General features: G+C 62.2%; 1 protein-coding gene and 1 long non-coding RNA gene across 4 annotated transcripts in view; both read left to right on the forward strand.

The window, feature by feature from the left end:
* Positions 1 to 7888, forward strand: part of NACC2 (NACC family member 2) — a 76194-nt gene extending 68306 nt beyond the window's left edge. For all 3 annotated transcript variants that reach the window (XM_023629357.2, XM_070251381.1, XM_001495977.6), the window contains exons 4-6: positions 717 to 822; positions 1354 to 1451; positions 2901 to 7888. In XM_023629357.2, the coding sequence (XP_023485125.1) occupies positions 717 to 822; positions 1354 to 1451; positions 2901 to 3400 (704 nt within the window). In that variant the 3' untranslated portion in view covers positions 3401 to 7888. The remainder of the gene's footprint in view (positions 1 to 716; positions 823 to 1353; positions 1452 to 2900) is intronic.
* A 10194-nt stretch (positions 7889 to 18082) lies between these two features.
* LOC138920744 (uncharacterized) lies at positions 18083 to 19591 on the forward strand. The gene is made up of 2 exons (XR_011432479.1): positions 18083 to 19196; positions 19307 to 19591. It is a non-coding gene; the product is annotated as an uncharacterized lncRNA (long non-coding RNA).
* Positions 19592 to 20300: the final 709 nt, after the last annotated feature.

Genomic DNA, 20300 nt, shown 5'->3' on the forward strand with positions numbered 1-20300 from the left:
TTGGCACATTCCCTTCAGTGGCTTTCACACCATTTCTTCTCCGAAGTTGGGCACCATCTGACTGTTGCGTCAGCTCCTTTTCCATTGGCAACATGCAGTGTCAGGAGGCCTCCCCCTGCTCCTGGCGAGTCTGAGCCTGCAGCCGGCTCAGTCCTTGTTCACCTGGGCCTGGTGGGGCCCCCTGGCCTTGCCAGGCTACCATGCAGGCTCGCTGGTCACACTCTGCCCTGGGCTGGCTCTTCCCAGCGCACCTGGAGGAGGGCAGTGCTGGCCAGGGGAAGCCCCAGCCAGGCCTCCGTAGTTCCAGCTCCCCATCCCTTGGTATTTGGGGAAGGGACCAAAAGACAAGATCGAGTGTTTCCCAAACCGAGCGAGGGAATTCCCTTGAGGCTGGAAGGGTAGTTTGGGGACAGCCCTTTGAAGCATGTGACCGTGGCTGCTTCCTCCTGGTGACGGGGCCTCAGCACAGCAGAGAAGGCCTGGAGCCACAACCCCCGGCCCTGTGGGGTCCCAGGCTTGGATGGGGGCCTGGGAGGTGGCCCTGGCACGTCCCGGGGTCCCGCTCTACGTCGGGAAGACTTTGCGCTGCTCCCATCCTTTCTGGCACCCCTCACCCCCACCGGATGCCTGTTCTGGCCCGACAGCCCCCGGGAAGGTCAGGGCCCTGGGTTTTGGGGGGAAGCCCAGGGCCTCACTCTCACATCTGGCGGCTGCAGGCTCCGGGGTCTACATCACGCGCGGCCAGCTGATGAACTGTCACCTGTGCGCTGGCGTGAAGCACAAGGTGCTGCTGCGGCGGCTCCTGGCCACCTTCTTTGACAGGTAGGGCCCTCAGCGGTGCGGAAGCTTCTAGAGTCTGCATCAGCGGTGAGCCGTCCGGTCTTGAGGCCCCACGCCTTCCTGACTTCAGCCCGCAGGGTCGGCCCGAGGCCCGTCCAGGCCCCAGGAAGGGGGCGAGTCCCCCTGGACAGGACCTGTGTCTGGGGAGGGCCGGGCTCTCCTGGCGTTTCCAGGAAGGCTTGTGGACGCCCCCCTCGCTCCCCCATAGAGTGAAGAACCCCACTGGCTCAGCTTCGTGGGTGGGTCACAGGAGCCCCTTCCCTGTGGTGGAGCGCCCCGCCCAGATCACCCAGGGCACTTTCCTTCCTCCTGCCCCTCGGAGGGCGGTGGGGCCCGCTCCCCACCACTGCACCCCAGCCCTGGGAGATAAACACAGTCCAGGGTGAGGCGGGTGGCCTCCCTGCCCGGTGGGCTTTCCGCTCCTCTGTCCTGGCGTGTGGGCAGGGGAGGCCCATTCCCGCGGGTCACCCCCGGCCGGCAGCCTCACTCTGCCTCCTTCCCATCCTCCACCAGGAACACGCTGGCCAACAGCTGTGGCACGGGCATCCGTTCGTCCACCAGTGACCCCAGCCGCAAGCCTCTGGACAGCCGAGTCCTGAACGCTGTGAAATGTAAGAGGGGCTGGGGTCTCCAGGGCGGGGCGTCTCCAGGAGCTTCTGCCCCTGGCGCCAGGCTGGGCCTGCGGGGTCAAGGGGAGAGAGAGAAGAGCGGCTCTCAGAAGCCAGGTCTCGAGGTGCTAACGCTCTTGGTAGGTTTCCAGGCGTGATGAATTCAGCTGCGAAACTATTTTAATATGTGAAATAGATCTAATTTTCCTTTTGGAACAAAACCCCTTATTTACATTTTGAGGTTATTTTGAGCCTTTGCCATCTGCTCCGCCGGCTTCTGCCTCCCGCTGCTGGGCGCGTGGGGGTGGAGCCCGGTCCATCTCCGTGGCAGACCGCCACCCCCATCCTCGCACCCCCAGACTCGGAAGAAGCCCACCGGTGCCCAGCGTGGGCCCGACTGCACCAGAGCACGTCCTCCTGTAGCCATCGGCACACGGAACTGTGTCTTATTTCCCTTCTTAAAAAACATCTCTTGTGAGCCTAGTTCTGTTTTAGAGCCGAGGGGCCTTTGCAGTCAGTAATTACAGTCCCAAAGCCTGGTGTGCCAGTGGGGGTTCCGGGAAGATGCTGGAAGGGAGTTGCTGATGCTGCCCCGTAGCAGGGCTCGTGGTGCGGGGGGCTCGCCCTGGGGGACCTGCCTCCAGGTTTCCTGCTGCTCGGAGAGCTGGGTCTCATGGCTCCGGGTGGAGAAAGCAGAGGGTTTCTATTATTAATGATGATGACGATGACGCCCATTGCTGCTCGCCAAGTTGGGCTGAGGACGGGGACGAGGAGAAGTATTGACCGGCTCCTTCCTCACTCCTTGTCCAGCCTGTGAGGAGGAGCCTATGTCAGGCCTGGAGAGGCCCTAGCCTCACAGTGGGCAGCCGCCCAGGGCTGCTTGAGCCCAGCGCCCTGCCCTGACACCCACTCCGGCCAGGGCCGGGATGTCTATCAGGCCCTCAGATCTGGGTGGGTGAGACAGAGAGGGAAAGTGAGGCCCAGAGGTGCTAAGGGGCTTGCCCAAGGCCACACAGCCAGCCAGTGCTCAAGGAGGCGTCAGACCCCCGGGCCCTGTGCTCACACTGGAGCCACAGCCACGCTGATGTCCCTCCCCTGAATGTTCCAGCCAGAGACTGTCCCAGAAGAGCCTGGCGGTGAGTCTGTGACAGTGGTGAGAAGGGGACCTCTGGTCTGTTCAAGCTGAGGCCAGGAGAGGCCTGGGTGGCCATGTGGTCTCCTCTGTCAGTGGGGAGTAGGACGGATAGTCCCTGGAGGCCAGCCAGTGTCCCTGTCCCCACTGGCCCAGGAGTGGCTGGTCTGGCGCATGGTGCTGTGACCCCGGGTTCGTCCAGGGTGTCCTGGTTCCATGGCCCCTCGGGAGGTTCGGGGTCAGCAGTGGTGGAATTGCTGCTGGGCGGGGGGCAGGGGGGACCACCCTCACGCCTGCCTCGCCACGCCCTGTCCTTGCAGTGTACTGTCAGAACTTCGCACCCAGCTTCAAGGAGAGTGAGATGAATGTGATTGCCGCGGACATGTGCACCAATGCCCGCCGGGTCCGAAAGCGCTGGCTGCCCAAGATCAAGTCCATGCTGCCCGAGGGCGTGGAGATGTACCGCACGGTCATGGGCTCCTCGGCCGCCGGCGTGCCCCTCGACCCCGAGTTCCCGCCCGCTGCGGCACAGGTGTTCGAGCAGCGTATCTATGCCGAGCGCCGCGGGGATGCCGCCACCATCGTGGCCCTGAGAACTGATGCCGTGAATGTCGACCTGGGCGCCGCCAACCCCGCCTTCGAGGCCAGCGAGGAGGCGGACGGGGCCGGCTCCGTCATCCAGGAGGTGGCCGCGCCCGAGCCGCTGCCCGCCGATGGCCAGAGCCCCGGGCAGCCCTTCGAGCAGGGCAGCGCCAGCTCCAGCCGGCCCGCGACGCCGGCGGCCAGGAGACAAGAGGGCTCCTACGCGGGGACCTTGTAGAGGCCAGGAGACGCTCAAGGGACCGGTACTAGAGCTGCTTGCATGCGTTACTAATACGACAAATGTGATCAAGCCACTTACCTACTGAACTGCTACTGTTGCCTGAACAAAATGTGATTTTTATTCTGCTTGTATTTAAAGTTGATGAAGGAGACAAATGCATTCATTATACTGTAAACGGTTAGGCCCCTGCGACCCTGTGCGAGAGGTCCCAGGGCTGTTTTTGATACTCGAGAGTTTAGTCGCCTGCCCCTTCTGGGGGGGCAGGGGCGAGAGGCCCTGGTGCCCCCCTCTGCCCACACCCCTTGTCCTTCCTGCTCCCTCTGCCCCAGGGGACGAAGCCTGAGGCCGGCAGAGTGGGGGCATGTGACACCGTTCCTTGCCCACCAGGACTCTGCCCACCCCGCTGGGGCCACGGGCCAGGGCTGGGCACCCAAGGGCCAAACACCTCTTGTTTTTCCTTCTTCCTGAGACTTGGGGGTCAGGCCTGCCGGGTCCACCATGCGTGTGGGGTGTGGGTGTGGGTGTGGGGAGTGTGTGTGTGTGTGTGTGTGTGTGTGTGTGTGTGAGAGAGCATGTGCAGGGGGCATGGTGAGGGCCCAGCGATGGGCCTTGCCAGTCACTGGGTGCAGAAAGTGTTCTTGGCTGTACCTGTGCTCTGCCCCACAGCCTTGGGGTCTGCCCACCACCCGCAGCTCTTGGGCCACCAGCCCTGAGTACCCGCTGGCCCCCACCTGGCCACCCGCCGTCTGAGGGGTGAGGCCGCCCCCGGTGCAGCCCTCAGCCACGCTGGGATTCTGTCTGTTTATGTTTTCGTCTTAATTCAGATCTATTTCATATATGGTTTGGAAACTTTCAGACCCAAAAGAGCAAAAAATTAGGGAGGATGGGGTGTCCCTGCCCCCCAACCCACTGTGGCTTGGGGGTGCATCATCTGTATACCATGTCCCCCACCCCCGTCAGGTCCCACTCACCTCCTGTTGGGGGTGGGGGTCCCAGGGGAGTACAGCAGGTTGTGTGACTGGTGGAGACAGAGGCCACGTGAGAGCTGGCCTGGGGGGCTCCCTCGGTGCGGGCCCCCCCGAATTGTGCTCCAAGCCCTCGGGATGCACCTCTGAGACTGCGGGTGGGGGGCCGTGGTCGCAGGACTGAGCTGGGCCGGTTAGCATGGGGCTGGCAGGAGCAGCCACAGGTGGGGAGGTTCTGGACTGCATGGCTGGGGCAGCAAGGAAGGGCCACGGAGGTTGTCGTTGTGTTTGAGGCTGGTATGCTTACTCTGAAGTTTAGTTGCTGGTTTTTGGGGAGAGGGGCACAGGTTGTCCAAAGTGGCTGCTCGTCCAGGGGCTGCCTTGCTCCCGAGTCCCAGGCAGCCCCAGGCGTGGTCAGAGACACCGCCTCCACTCCCAGGCTTGAGGGAGTTGTTGCTGCTTCCCTTTGTCCCTAGTGCTGAGCAAGCCCCTCCACCCTGTGCGCACAGGGCCCAGCAGGTGTGGCTCAGCCCCGCCCATGCCCCACAAAGCTGAGCCTCCGCCAGCTGCAGGGCCTCCCGCGGGGCCCAGTGTGGGGCAGCCTGGGGGTGCTTAGGCCCTTCCCTCTCGGGCTCTCGTTCCTGCTGACCGCTGCCCTTCGCTGTGTGGGAGAGACCTCCGATGGGGTGGCGGCTGCCTCCCAGATGGCACTCGGCCTCCCTGGCCTCCTCCAGCCAGGCCAAGCATGTGCCTGCCCTCCAGAAGGATCTGATGGCTTCCGGAAAGGAGTGGGGGGACTCGAGGTGGGCCCGTGCGGGCTAATCTTGGCCCCGGTACCCGCCCCTCCCTGCCCCAGTGTAGGGAGGTCCAAGCCCTAGGGTCCTGGGCCTGAAGGGCTCAGGTCTCCAGCTCCTGCTCGGGCCTCCAGCCAACCATGTGGCCCAGAGCTGGCCTCTCCCTGCCTCTTCCCTCCCATCTCAGCCCAGGTGGGGCTGGAGCTCACACAGCCGGGGCCCCACAGCCCACTAGGGACCAGGACCGGGTCCTCCTGGAATTGGGAGGGGGCCGTGGGGTGGGGGATGTTCTGGCGGGGAGGCTGACCCCACCCATCTCCTCTCTGAGTTTCCCTTCATCTGCTCCCTGCCCCCACCCCAATTTGCACTTTAATTTGACCATCCCTGGGGACCTTCAGGAGAGGGCACCCGTCCTTGCTGTCCACAGCAGGGCTGGCTCTCTCTCCCTCTGTCTCTTCCACTCCAAAGTGGGCACAGTTCCCCCTCCCCTCGGCTGGGATCGGGGGTGCAGCTGGCCTGGCGGAGGAGGCGGTGGCCGCACAGAGAAGGCCTGACCGCTGCTCAGGCTAGCACAATGTCCCGCGACCTCTGTCCCTCGATTGTTTATAACCGCCGTCTGTTTCATTGTCCTGGGTAAGGAAGGCAAGAGCTGTGGGTGAAACTTTAATAATAATTCAATGTGAATGGGTTCTGAGCTCTGCCTGGGCCCCGGGCGGGCCGGGCCGAGCGTTTTGCACTAATGTCCCGCGGTGGACGTGGTCGGGAGCGTTTGCAGACGGGCATGGCTGATGATTGTATCTGCCGGGGCGCTCCCTCCGCGTCCAGAATGTTCCGCGGGGCGGGCGGCGGCGGGCCTGGGCTCGGAGGGGCCTTCCAGAGTGCCTTAGCATCTTTTGATCATTTTTCCCAAGGAAAACCCATTAAGAAAACCGGACCCTCCCCTCCTCTGTTTACAAGACGACTAATTCCTGTCCCGCAAGCGTGATCCCGACTCACCCTGACCCCGTAGACCGAGAGACGAGCCACTCAGTATTTATGAGATGTCTGCACCTTTATTCCTGAGCTTGACTATTAGCAATACGCATATACTACATAGAGTCTATTAGAGAGCTAAGTTATAGCAGCGCCTTTTGCAGGAGGAGAGAAGGGACTGGACCGCGTCGGAGTTGATGGGGGCGGCTGGCCTGGCGTCTGGCCGCCGCTCTGCCCTCTCCTGCCCTCCCTGGCGGGACGGGATGTGCCCCAGGAGGCAGCTGGGACAGAGTGCAAAAGGTCCAGGAGAAGGGACCGGGAGATGTGACAGATACTGTGAGCTGGGGCGGCCCCGCCCGCCCGGCCGGCGTGCCTCGGTACTTGAATTCTGTCTTGTGTTCTGCACTGTGTCTGGTGTCGCCCAGAGTTCTCTGTGGTTGCTTCACTTTGCATTTGACTCGGTTGTCTTATTTGCCCCTGAATGTGGATGCAGCTGTGGACGAGAGGCCGCGGGGAGAGACCTCCGGGTGCACAGCCTGCAGCCCCCACCCGGCCGTCGTGGTGCTGGGCCGGGGCTGCAGGAGCCTGGGTTCATTTCTCTGTGAAAACTCATTCTCCGGCGTCTGCGTCTAGAGCTGGGAGGAAGGCAGAGGTGGGGCCAGGGAGGCCAGGGAGCCTGACCGGTCCCCATTTCACGGCCGGCCCCAGCTGCTTACTGCTTAGATTCCCCTCAGACGGGTTATTTTTATGGAAATACCTTGCTGCAAGCGGAAAAAGGCCTATGGCCCATTAACCAACTGCCAACTCTGAGGAAAGCTCTGCTTGCCTCTCCAGCAGTCAATCCCAGAGCAGATTGAGAGTTCGTAGCTGCCTTGAGCTGTAACTACTGTTGCAGACGCGGCTGCTGCATCCATCCGTCACTGTGTCAGCCAGCCGCTCCCAGGGTGTCACCCGCCGGAGGCACACAATGTTTCTAACACGGCAAAGGTTTTTGGTTTTTGTTTGTTTGTTTGTTTGTTTTGTTTCTTTGAAAAAAAATGAAAAGGAAAATTATGCAGAATCTAACGCATTCAGATTGGACAACCTGCTTGAATTCTGATCAATCGCTTCATTGTAGCGTTTTGCACATGATTGTAATTTTTATGTCAAAAGAAGCCAAACTTGCAATACTATTTTTAGCAGACAAAAAAAAAAGAACTAAGTATAAAATGTATAAATATTTTTGACTTGAACATTTGGATGGCACTGGGTGCAAATAGACCATTCATCCTTTGGACGGAATGTTTGGGGAAAAGAGACTTTTAAAAAAAGGAGACGGTTGTTGTGAAGTCTGCTGAGCCGTCAGTAGTGCTGTAACTCACGACTGTTAGAAAATGAATACGCAAATTGTTCCTGTGCTGCATAAAGGAGAGTTGTCTCCCAAACCACTGAGTTCCATTTCAGCCACAGAAGATGCTCGCTTTTTTTCCTTTCGAAGAAGGAGGAACCTTTGTTCTTCCTGCGTCCTCACGCTCCCTCAATGCTGCTACTTGGCAGAGTCAAGACTGTTGCTTTTCAGCCACGGCTGACACCGTATCAATAACTCCAACAACAGAAACGTCCGCCAGCAACCGGGAAACCGAGGGCTTCTAGCGCGCTCAGAGCCGAGTCGTAGGGTGGAAATCCGTTATGTACAAACAAAAGGATGTGATCGTTAATTGTAAAGCGCTTTGTAAAATTCACATTTACAGAATAATAAAGTCAGTTCAAACCCACGTTGCCTGTGCTTTGCTGGGCTGGTGGGGTGGGGGGAGACATTGAGAAGCTGGGGGGAGGTGACAATGAACTGTCCCAGGAGCCCCGGGTAGGGTAAGGGGCCATGCCCAGGCTTCTGGCCCACTACCTCCCACTCCTCCTCCTCCTGTCCCTCACGAGGGAAGGGGCTGGTGGACAGGATGTCCTGGGAGTCATGTGCCTGGGGGAGGGCCCAGCCCGGAGTTCTGATTGATAGGGTGGGGGCAGGGCACTCTTTATTGTCTGTGAACTAGGAGAGATGCTTCCTGGGGCTCACCTGCCTGCCACCCACCAGCTGTGCAGCTGCCTCCCTTTCCTCCCCTGCCACCTCCTCCTGGGCCAGGTCTGCCCCCAGATGGATGGAGGGAGAATTGCAATGGGCGGGGCAGGTCACCAGGCCCAACTGAGAGCCCCTGGGACCAGGCCAGTCCACTCCAGCTCCCAGCCATCTCTGGAACCCCGGCCCCGGGCTGGGGTTCTCAGATGCAGGCCTGGCAGCCATTGCCCCCTTTGCTCCTCTGCTTTGTCCACAAGGACGTTTCTGAGCCCCACTGGACCCTGGCGGGCGGGCGGGCCAGGCTTTGCATCCATGTGTCCTTCAGATGTGGGTCAGGTCTCTGGCCTTCGCACGCGCTTCCCACACCCAGATACCTGCATGGTGGGCTCCTCACTTCCTTCTGTCCTGTGAGGGTCTCGTCCAGAGGGCCACCTCTGACCTGCTTCTAAAAGTGCTCCCCCCCCCCCCGACCCCTCCCTCTCTGCCTTTCTTGGCCTTGTAGCTGCTCTGCCCCCACTAGGAGGTGGGTTTATTTTCTCTCCTGTTTATGGCACCTCCCCAAGAGCGGGGTCCATCAAACTGCTTCATGAGATGTCCCCAGAAGGGGGTGCCCTGCAGGCACGGCCAGCATGGCGCAGACACAGAGTCTAAAATGGGTGGCGGTGGTTTCCAAACAGGCCTTCTGCACTGGGAACCTCCACAACAGTGGTTACGCTGGATTAGGGCCGCCCTGAGCCCTCCCCTCCTGCAGGGCCCACATCACACTTCCCCCCAGGAATGCCGAAGGAGCCTGGCCCCAGGCCTGGCCAGGAGCCCTGGGAGTGCCTGTCCCCACCCCGCTGCCAAGCCCAGCTCCAGCCACCAGGGTGAGCACATCTGTCAACTTCTGCTTCCAGTGTTGTTTTCAGAGCCACTCCCTGCCACCCCAGCCCGGCTCACCAGAGTCACCTCTGCCCCGTGCAAACCCCTTACCAGCCGGGGTCTCAAGGCCACTGGGCGCAGTGTATTTCCAGGTCACTCGCCTGGGTTGGTGGAGACATCCAACCTCTGGGCCACGGGCTGCACACGTGAAGGCCTCAAAGCACCATCGTGGCCTCCAAATGCCCCCTCCCAAGCTGAGCCCCGAACCCCCTCAGCAGCCGGGACAGCTGAGGCCTGTGGGGAGGGGGTTGTTGGGAGGAAGGTCCCACCAAATTCCTCTGGGATGGGCCGCCCAGCCCAGGCCCCTCCCGGTTGTCCAGGAAGACGGGAGCTGGGCACCTGCCAGCCTGTGCTCTGCCCCCTCCGGCCTCGTCCTTCAGCCGGACTCCTGCCCTTGCAGCCTCCGACAGAAACGGGCTGAGGCATCAGAACCTCTGCATCAGCCCGTTCATTCTGAGCCTCGGCCTCCTCTCCCTGCTTTGTCCTGTTCCGGGCGGACGGTGCAGTGTCAGCAGGACCGCCGGAGCCCTTTGTCCTCCGGCACAAAGGGTCAGAGCCCCTGGGGTGGGGGTGGGGTGGGTCCAGAGCCTGCAGGGGAGGGGCGCCTGCTGGACCAGCCATGTGGAGACTTGAGGGGGTGGGCCTGGCCAGCACAGGGGTGAGCGGGAGGTGGGAGGGTTGGGGGGGGGCCCATTGGCCACCTTCCCAGCTCCAGCCTGCAATTGACAAACCTTGAGTCACCTGTTCTTCACGACCCGAACTGGATGGGCACCCCCACTGGCTCCCCAGAGTGGGAGACTGAGGCTCCGTGGGGTGGGGAGTCGCCAGCCACCCCCACCCCGCGCTGAGCACCCCATGCCATGCTGGGAACAGCCCAGCTAGAATGAGATCGTGGCCTATTCCCTGTTGCGAAGGAGGCTTGGCATGAGTAGGTCATGGCTCTGTGTGAGGTCCATTCCATCAAGTGGCCCCAGGAGGGAGGGTCCACTGGGAAGTGGACACAGACACTTGTCAGGGCACTGCTGGGAGGTCTTCATCAGCAAAAGAAAGGAGAGCGGTGGGTGGGGGCAGCAGGTTAGGGCCCTGGTCAGGAAAGGAGGGAACGGGAAGGGGGATGGGGCCGCTGGCTTCTCTGCCAGAGGCACCCGGCTCCGAGGCCCCACACAGGTCTGGGCATACCAGGTGGGGGTGGGGACAGGCAGGAGGTGGATTTGGTGACAGTGTGTCAACAGGACTCCTGCTGTGACAGAGTGGAGGGGGCCTTCCACCCATGGGGAAGCATGAGGCCATCTCCCCCTCAGGTCCAGCTTCTAGGCCTCCCCTCAGGTGTCTGTGGCCAGTGGTGAGGGCTGGAGCTGGGAGGGGGCCCAGGAGCCTGTCAGAGTGGGGGTGGGGGATGCTCCAGGTGGCCCCAGGGGAAATGAGACCCCAAGAGCAGGACTGGACAGGGACCTCCAGCCCAGGTCTGTCCATCTCCTGGGCAGGCCGGGAGGAGGGCTGGAGCCGCCGTGGAAGGGCTTCCAACAGTCTGAGGGAGGCCTGTTCTGGGTGGACCAGGGGTGCAGTGGCTCCCCATGATCTGAGGTCCCACCCAGCCTCCTTGGGCCCCCTCTGCCAGGTGGGGCTCAGCTGCAAGATTGGGGTTTGGGGGCCTGGAGAGAGAGAAGAGTGTGGATGGAGTGGAGGACCCACGGTAGGCAACATTCTGGCCCAGGTGGCAAAGGTTCTCGAGTCTTGTCCACACTCCACCCCCACCCCACCTTGGGACACAGGCCTCGCTGAGCAGAGAGGCAGCCTCTGCCTCGGGGGAAGCTGGTCCCAGCCTCCTGGGACCCATAATTGACTAACAGCTCCAGACAGACGCCCAGGGCTGGGAGATGGATGGCGCTGCCTCGAGGGGAGGGATGCAGAGGCCCCAGTTTCCAGGAAAAGCAGCCTGGTTCTCCAGGGCTGGCCATCATGGGCAGGGAGGGGCGAGGCCTTGACCAGGGCCAGCCAGGCTGGGGCAGAGCCTATGTGTCCTGGGCTGGCTCTGGGCCTCGGTTTCTCCTCCAACAGGAGGGAGGGGCTGGCCCAGATGTGTGGCTCTGTCCTGGTTCCATCAGGTAAGGACACAGCAACCCCGGGGAGGAGCCAGCTGTGTTTGTCCCTCTGGCCTCCTGAGGTTGGGCATTCTGGAGAGCACGGGGCACCTCGTGCGGGGCTGCAGGGGCACCAGGAAGTGGCGCTCCCTGGCACAGGAAGTTCCAGGGTGCCCCACCCTGCTGCCCTAGATGGGCCGCACCTGCTTACAAGCTGCCCCCTCGGACCTCCAGCTCTGTGGCCTCCCCCTCCTGGGGGCCTTGGCCAGCCGTTATCCTGGAGTCGGGGCAGGGGCAGAGGTTCCCCCTCAAGGAAGGAGGCATGGCTCCCAACTGGAGGCTGCACTCCAGAGGGAGGCAGCGAGGGCACCAGTGCAGGGTGTTCAAAACAGGCCCCCGGGGTGGGATCCCTGGGCCCTCTGGGAACTGTCCATGGGGATGGGACAGGTGGAGAATTTGGACTCCGGTGGCCCAGTGGCCTGGGTCTCCATCCTGCACTGTCTCTGTCCAGCGCCCCATCATTCCCTCGGCCCACGGAGGGTACAGCCTGGGGCTGGGAGAAGATTTCCTGAACTGATGGATCCAGCAGCCCACGGACCCGGAAACGCCCAGGAATTCACACTCACGGCGCTCTCTGCAGACTGGGACCCTGGTTGCTCAACTGTCCCCTTCCTTCACCCATCTGGGCCCCTCCCTGGAGCCCAGTCCTCGACCCCTCGCTGACATCGCATTGAAAGGGCTCCAGCCTGGATGAGACCCCGGTTCCAGGTCAGGCTTGATGCCCTGAGGTGTGAGAGAGGGGCGCACGCCTGCCTGTCCCTGGGCCTCGGCTTCCCCCTCTGACCACAGCATCCAGAGCCCCATCTCCCATCTAAAGGGTGAAGGCTGCCAGGCTCTGGCCTCTGGTGGGGAACTGCACGTGGGGATGACACGCAGAATCACGGAACTCAGAGACTGCCGAGATCCCACACCGGGGACCTGGGGAGGATGGGGCTGGAGAGCATTTAAGAATGGCCCTGCCTTTGACCCCCTGTCCATGTGCCTCCTGGTTCCCGTGCTGCAGGCAACATTACCTCGGGCCTCATGAGTTTGGGGTGAACTTGACCCCACTGACCTCTGCTGACCTGCTGTCTGTGCGGGGCCTCACTGAAGTCCATCACAACTGTGTGAGGTAAGCCGATTGTAGCCCCATTTTTAAGATGGGGAAACTGAGGCTCAGAGAAATTTAGGGAGTGGCCAGGTCAGAGTTAGAAGGTGACAGAGCCAGGATTTGAACTGGGTCCCTGCTCAGCACTGACCTCACTGACCCTGGCCCTGGGCAGCACCCTGGCTGAGGGGAGCAAGTATCGCCAGGTTGACAGATCAGATGGGCTCAGCCAGGCCCAGCAGAGGGGTGCCACCACCAGGTGCCACCCGTCCAACTGCCTCGCCGGTCAGACCAGGGTGTGGACTGCCCGTGTCCCTCTCCCACCACAAGTGGCACCCTCGGCCCTCCCTCCGAGGACAGAAGAGAATGCAGCGCCTGGCCCGCCCCTCCGCAGGATGACACGAGGGGCCCTGTGGGGAAGGGGAGAGCAGCAGAAAAGAGCCCACGCTTGGCCACCTGTGAGGAGGATGAGGGGCCCAGAGCCGAAGACGCCTGTCCTGGGGGCCCACCTGAGGCTGCAGACAGGAGGGGGCAGGCCGCCTGGCTCAGCCTAGCCCTTACCCTGAGGGGCTCCAAGCGTGCCGGGGCTGGGCGCCAGTGACAAGGGCCACTCGGGGACTCTTTCAGACAAACCAGCCCCAACCGGGCAGTGGAGTTTTTCCCAGTCAGAATCTGTAGGAGGGGCTGTGGGAAGCCCTGACTCCTCCCCTTCTGGAGGCCTCCGTGCTGGGGTCCTTCTGGGTAGCCTGGGTGGATGGAACTGGGGGGAGAGCAACCCCCTGCCCCACCCAGGGCCGTGAGCCCCCACACCCCAGAGGCCAGGCATTTTCTCAGCAGGGCCACATGCCAGCCCTGGGTTGGCTCCCTGGAGTCCTGCCCTCCCCTCAGGCCTCCCAGGTGTCCCCCCTCCAGTGACACCCCTCCACACAGCTTCACTCACCCCGCAGCCCCCCTTCCTCTGTGAGAGACAGCCCAGTGCAGTGGGAGGCACCCCAAGCTGAGCACTGGAGCACCTGTCCCAAGCCACCCTTTTGTGCCTCAGTTTCCCCACATGCTCAGCAAGGAAGGTGGACTAGATCGTGCTTCTCAGACTCTGCGGGGCCTCAGATCCCCTGGGCATCTGAATAACATGCAGGTGCTGGTTCTGTAGGTCTGGGGTGGGCCTGGGACTCTGCATTTTAACACTGCCCCAGGGGTGCCAAAACCCTGGCCCACGGACCACTGTGAGTGATGTCCAGCTCTGAGAGGACAGCCATGCTGTCCGGTGGACAGACTCACACTTATTTGTCGGAGGACACATGAGTCTACACATACTGACTGTAGCCCCCCGTGAACGCCGTGTGTGTGTTCGTTCAACGTGTCACAGACATCTCTGCCACAGCTCACGAGTCCACACTGCCCTGAGCGGCCACCCAGCAGCACCGGGCACCATCACTTGGGTCCCAAGGCCCCAGCAATGATTGGGGGCCTCGTCCAGACTTGCTTCAGGACACACATCTTTGCCCGGCCCTCTTGGCTGGGCTGCGGGGAGCGCCCGGTGGAGGCGTCCGCCCTCTTACCCGAGCAGGGCTCAGGAGTGGTTCCAATTTCCCGGTAGGCCCAGAAGGTGCACTCTAATCTGCATTTTAAAATTCGCTGGTGTCGCCACCCTTCACATCTGCCCCAACCTTCCTCTCTAGGGAGCATATTCGCCCCTGTCTGATGGCATTGTCCCCGGTCCTTACTCACCGAGGAGGAGCGCTCCGTGCAAAGGCCGCTGGCCTGCCCCTGCCCGCTGCGTCTTTGGTGGTGGTGGAGGGGTTGTGGTCAAACAGAAGTGCTGAACTTCCAGCCCCCTCGCTGTGCAGCCCTCCCCGGCCCCAGGACGACAGAGACCTGCCCCGCGCTTTCCTCTGGGATCTGACTCTGCTGTCCCTGTCGCTGTGCTGCGGGCCCCTTCGGGTGGGAGGGAGGACCAGGCACCCCCTCTGGGGAAGAGTCTTCTCATCCATTTGCTGACTTGGAGCAGGATTTTCTGTGGGGCTGGAGCCAGAGCGCCGCCCTAGAGCCATTTGCAATAGACTCGGAGCTGCCTGCCCCAGAGGGAAGGGCTGGCTGGTCCAGACCCATCTTAGCGTCACTGCAGGCGGGCCTCTACAGAGCCCTCGGGAGGCATGAGCCGTCTGCACATCCCAGGACAGGCCGGACGAGACAGGCAGGGTCAGGGCTGAAGTCCAAAGGGACATGGCCCCTGCCCCGCCCGTGTCCCAGGGCATGGCGCACGTGCGGGCAGCTCAGCCTCAGCTGTGACCCTGCACAGGCACCTGCCCCTACTCCAGCTTCAGCCTCTGGGGACAGAGTCTTTAAGCGGTGAGAGTGAGCCCCCAAGCTCTGGGGTCTCAGCCAAGAGTCAGCAGGGAGTAATGGGGGGCAGTGGTGATGCTTTGAGGGGGGCACTACATCCGTTACAACACCAAGGGGAGCCCAAGGGCTCTCTCTGGTGGGCAGAGGCCCCTGCCACTCAGCCCCCTGGGTCCCCCATCTCCTCAAGACTCCTCAGTCCCTCAGAAGGGAGCAACCACCTGTGGTCACACTGCTCATTACACCATGCAGGCATGGAGCCCAGGCCTGCGGAGGGGTGTGGCTGCGGCACACGGCCGGTCAGCACACAGTGGGGCTGAGAGAGAGCCCGTGCCCTTGACCCCTGCCTGCCCCCATAGAAGCCCACGAGCCCCTGCCTGTCATAAGCAGGCATCCAGCCCTGAGGGCTGCCAGGTCGGGTGGACGAGCTGTCGAGAGGGACCAGTGTACCAGGTCTCTCTGTCTGCAGGCGCCCGCACCACAAGGACCCGGTGCCGGGTGGGGAGCTGGGTGGGAGGGGTGGCCTCCGGCCAGGGTGGACTCTGTCCCTGTGGGGGGCCCTGGGCCTTGGACTGGCTGCCCTTCTTCTTGCCCATCTAAGTGGGGGTGAAAATGACCCCCTATCTCTGGCCTGAAGTGTGTGGGGCAAGGGGGTGGGGTGGGAGGCAGGAAGTGGTGGGCAGAGGAGGAGGGTAAAGCTGGATCCCCCCCCGCCCAAGAGGCACTTCGGGCGCTGATGAGAGTCCCTCTGGGCTCGGGCCCAGTGGCAGGGCTCCTGGGGGCTGTGGAGAGGAGCGGAGCTAAGGCCTCAGGGGTCTGTCTTTCCACACAGGCCCCCACACCACCCCTTGCCGAGCTCCCCCAGGCCAGGGCTCTGTGCAGACCCAGAGCAGCCCGTGCTGGGGTGCTGACTCAGCGCCCCGGCTTCAGCCCCGTGGGGGCTTCAGGTTTCACGTCCACTCTGGTCCCAGGGGGTGTGTGGGGGGCCGTGGACTGCCCCATGCTGGACCTGGAGTGGTGGAGCCCCCTCCCGGAGGAGAAGCTGGACGTGGGTGTGGAAGGGGTTGATCCGGCCAGCAGAGCAGAGCGGGGTCAGCCTGGCAGGGTGGCCCAGCTGCAAGGGAAATGCGGTCACTCCCACCAGGGGCCCAAGTGTGCAGGTCCCTCTGGGCCTGTGACCAGACAGCTTTGCTAGAGAGCCACCCAAGCGGGAACGTGTGAGTGAGTCCGCCTGAGAGCCCTGGCTGTTTCGCTTTTATTCCTTCGGCAGAGGGGCCCGGGTGGCCTCTGCTTTTTACTGCTGGATTATGCGTCTGTGCTCAAAATACGTTCCTGGAACGGAGGCGGCACTCATTGGAATGGAAATCAATCTGATTAGAGAGTGGTCAATTACTGTGAGGCCCCAGGCTGTGATCTGGGCGAAGCCAGCTCTGCAGAGCACGTGGCACTTTCTTCGGAGACACCTGCTGTGGAGGGGCCTCCGTGCGGGAGGGACCGTGGCTCCCAGAGAGCCCCTAGCACGCAGGCCCTGTCCCTGCTGCTTACTCCCTGCTCGGCCTAGGTGTGTGCTGGGCTCCCCTGGGCCTCAGTTCCTCCTCCATTAAATAGTCATGCTGACACCGCCTCACGGGCGTGGGGGCCTCCATGAGGCTGGATTTACCCAGTGCTCGTTGGTGCGTGGTGCACAGTACACACGCAGGGAATGCTGGCCGGGCAGGTTCAACTCGGGCAGGCTCCCCAGCACTTGCATGCTCGGACCCTGGAATGCCTCAGGGGTTAATTCTGTACCAAGCATCCACGGAAAGCTGGGTCCAGCAGCCGCAGCCAATGATCTGAGAAGCAGGCGCGGTCTGGTGGAGACAAGCCCTGTGGAGGGAAGGGCCTGGGCTTGTGTCCCCTGCACCTTGGCCTGGCCTCTCTGAACCTCAGTCTCCTCCTCTATCTACGAGGCAGTAACTCCCACCTCACAGCCGTCAGGGATCTGGGGTAATGTCCATCAGGGGTGTGGCACGTTGCAGGCACCCGGTCGCAGAAGCCTCCCCTCTGGTCCTCCTCTGCTGACGGTGGGAACACGGAGGGTCTGGACCCTCAGCCTTCACCCCATACAGGGAGGCTGGTGCCACTCTGTGCTGCCTTCTCCTGGTGATCCCTCCAGCAGGGACTGACCGGTGAGAGAGGCAGGCCTGTCTCTGGCCTTGGCCCCACCCCTGCAACAGAGGCAAGTTGGCCCTTATTACCAATGTGCGGTGGGGGGTGGTCCCAGGGCTCGTAGGTGGGCTTGGCACGGCATGGGCCCCCAGCAGGACTTGCCCTGGCCTCCGCCAGACAGACGGCTCAGTGCCTCTGTGCTGATCACAACCAGGCACCCCCTACAGAGGCAGGTGCCTGGGCACATGACAGGGGAAGACACAATGGGGACTGGAGATTCACCCCTTTCATTCCCTCAGCTGGGCACCCTTGTGCAGTGAACAACCTGCACGCGTGTACACTGCAGCCCTTCACTCAGGAGCCAGATGGGCCTGTGTCCCAGCTCCATCCTCAGGCTGGGGACTCTCAGAGTCACTTAACCTCTGTGAGATTTTGTAAAACAGAGATAATATTTTCTACCTTGCTGGGCTTGATGGAAATCAGAAATTGCCTCTCCATTCAGTATTTGTGGAGCACCCACCACGTGCCGCAAGCTCAGGGGCTGGTGCGCGGCAGATGCTCAGCACCTGCACTCCCACCGCCAGAACCACACGCCAAGCGCCTTCCACATGGCGGACACCACCCCGCCCTCGCTCTTCCTCACGTGCGCGTGTGCTCGAGGGGACGGTTTCCATCTGACAGTGTGGAACGTCCGAGGCTGGGGGTGGGGCTTGCTCAAATCTCACCGCTGGCGAGATTGGGAAGCGGGGCAGCCGAGGGGAAAACAGTTCTGGCAGTTCCTCAAAAAGCCAAACACAGAATTAGTTGTCTATGACCCAGCAACGCCGCTCCCGGGCCTACACCCAGAGAATGGAAGGCAGATGCTCACCCAAAAACTCGTCCGCCCGCGTTCACAGCAGCACGTTCACAGTCACCAAAAGGTAGAGACGGCCCAGGGGTCCGTCAGCAGACGATGGATGAACAAAATGTGGTGCGTCCACACGGTGGAATATGACTCAGCCATAAAGAGGAATGAAGCCCGGACAGAGCCACAGCGTGGATGAGCCTGGAAAACATGACGCTCAGGGAGAGAAGCCAGGCGCAGGAGGACACGTCTGGTCCCACTCCGCTTGCAGGAAGTGTCCGTAAGAGGCGAATCCGTGCAGAGAGCAGGTCAGTGGCTGCGGGGGCTGGAGGTGGGGAGGAGCGGGCAGTGGGTGCCGGTGGGTGCAGGGTCTCCGTCTGGAGGAGACTGCTGAAACTAGACAGTGACATTGGTTGCTTGACATCACAAGGAATGTACTTAATGCCACTGAACTATACCAGTTACAACGGTAAATTTGGTGTTTTGTGTATTTTACCACAATTAAAAAGAAAAACTTCATGGCCAGTGATTGGTGGAGATGACGTGGGAACCCGAGGCGGGCCCGCCCAGGCTCTGCTGTCCCCCTGACACTGTCCTGAACAGGGTTTGGTGCTGGAGGCCCACCTCGCAGGCGGGCTCTGTGCCGTGAGCAGGCAGATGTGGGCGGGCGGGCCTGGCAGTGAGATGTGGGTCTTTATTCACTGAGCCGAGGCTGTGGGGAGGGTCTGGGCTGTGAAGTCCGCCCACCAGAGCTCCAGCGTCCAAACCAACAGCTGAAGGTGACTGCGCTTTTCATCCAGCAGGCGGCCTGGAGGGGAACGCCTGGCCCACACAGGGCACAGGGGACGTGGTTAGTCACTGGGAGGAGCCGGGTGGACCAGGGGTAACAGGAGGAGGCAGTGGTGGAGCATGGACCTGGCCCAGGACGCTCTGGTCCCAGGAGGGGCTGCCTGACGCCCCGTTCCAGACCAGGGGTGACTGGGGTGAGAAGCAGGTTTCCAGGTCAACTTCTAGAAACCTGGTGGGGAGGCAAGGCCACAGAAGTGGAGGGCAAGGAGCCAGCCAGCACGTGAAGGGGAAGAAGAGGGAAGGGACCTCAGAGCCAGCAGACTCCCCAACCCGATGACCCCCAAGATGTCCCCACGCGCTTCCCAATCCCCCAGTCATCCACTCGTGGACCCGCCCTCTCCAGACTGTGAGAGGAAGGTGCTGCCATGCCCCCACCCACCAGAGGCGTGGTTCACAGAGAAGTCGGTGAGCGGCCTGCAGCCGCACGGGTGCTGAGCCAGGGCTCTGAGTCCAGAGTCCGGAGTGGGACGTTGTGGGGGTCGCCGGCAGAGGCCACAGGCCCACAGGCACCCAAGATGAGTTCACTGGTTGCCCCGGCACGTGTCAGCAGAGGGAGGCGGCAGCGGCTCCACGGGCGCCCCTGGTCAGGAAAGACCTCCCGCTGGAGATGCCCCCAGGGAGCCAGCTCCGAAGGACGGACTTCCGAGCAGAGGCACAGCCTGAACAAAGACGGTGGTCCGGGGTCAGTGCTGCTCTGAGCCTGAGGCGCGTCGGGGCTGGGGGGGGCCTCAGCCCTGGGAGATGGGGGCTCCTCGGCCCTGAATGTGGGACCTGCGACGTCTCTCTCGTCAGGCTCCCCGCTGGTTCTGGGGCTGTGCTACGGCGAGAGAGGAGCCTGGACAGGCGGAGGGGGCCAGCCCCCGGAGCGACAGTTAACAGTTGTGCGTGCTACTCGCTCGCGGTACCTCGGCTGCCCCAGGCGCCTCTGAGTCGCGTGCTCCCTGCGTTTGTATTTAGAGAGCGGAGCAGATGGCGCGTGCAGTAACACTTCAAATCAGGATTCCAAAAGCACATTAAATTTAGATTTAATAAGACAGTTATTGTATGGAAATTAAAGACCCATTGATTATTCTCTGAGTATTGAGGTCCAATCCCTTATCGCATTAATCGCATGGACTGCACAGTCGCAGTGCCCGGGCCTCCCACCTTGCTGGGACCTTCAGTTTCCGAAGCCTCGTCCCTCTGAGCCCAACCCCAGGGCCCACGGCAGCTCCCCTGTTTGAGCCCAGCAAGGGTCAGGTGCCATCCCGGGCTGACCTGGTGGATGCCATGGAATCTTCCAGAAGTGTCTCTTACTTTGTCCATCTTGCAGGAAAGGAAACTGAGGCTCAGGGAGGGGAAGGGAGTGCCACTCTGGCAGTGTGGATGGCCAGGGCTCGGGGAGGGGGAGACGAGGGGAGGGAGGAAGATGCAGTGGCAGAGCAGGCCGGGCGGGGCGGGGGAGCCTGCTGGGGGCTGGACGCCCCTGGACATCGGGGCCTGATGCGAAAAGCTTTGCTGAGCAGGGGCAGGGTCGGGGGTGCAGCACTTCCCGGCCTCGGCCGCTCCCTCCCAGCACTGGCCTCTCCCGCTCTCCCCTCCTCCTCCTCCTCCAACGAGCAGCCCGCCCTGCAGGGGAGAGAGGAGCCCTGGGAAGGGGCCATTCCGGGAGCAGGCTGGCCCCCATGGCCCCGCAGGCCAGCCCATCTCAGCCCCCAGTGCCCCCCACTTCCCCTCAAACCAGGGGCCGGACGCTGCTAAGTGCATGATGGTCTCCTGTGGCCGCAATAAATCTGGTCACTCTGTC

This window comes from Equus caballus, chromosome 25, assembly GCF_041296265.1.
Source record: "Equus caballus isolate H_3958 breed thoroughbred chromosome 25, TB-T2T, whole genome shotgun sequence".
NCBI lineage: Eukaryota > Metazoa > Chordata > Mammalia > Perissodactyla > Equidae > Equus > Equus caballus.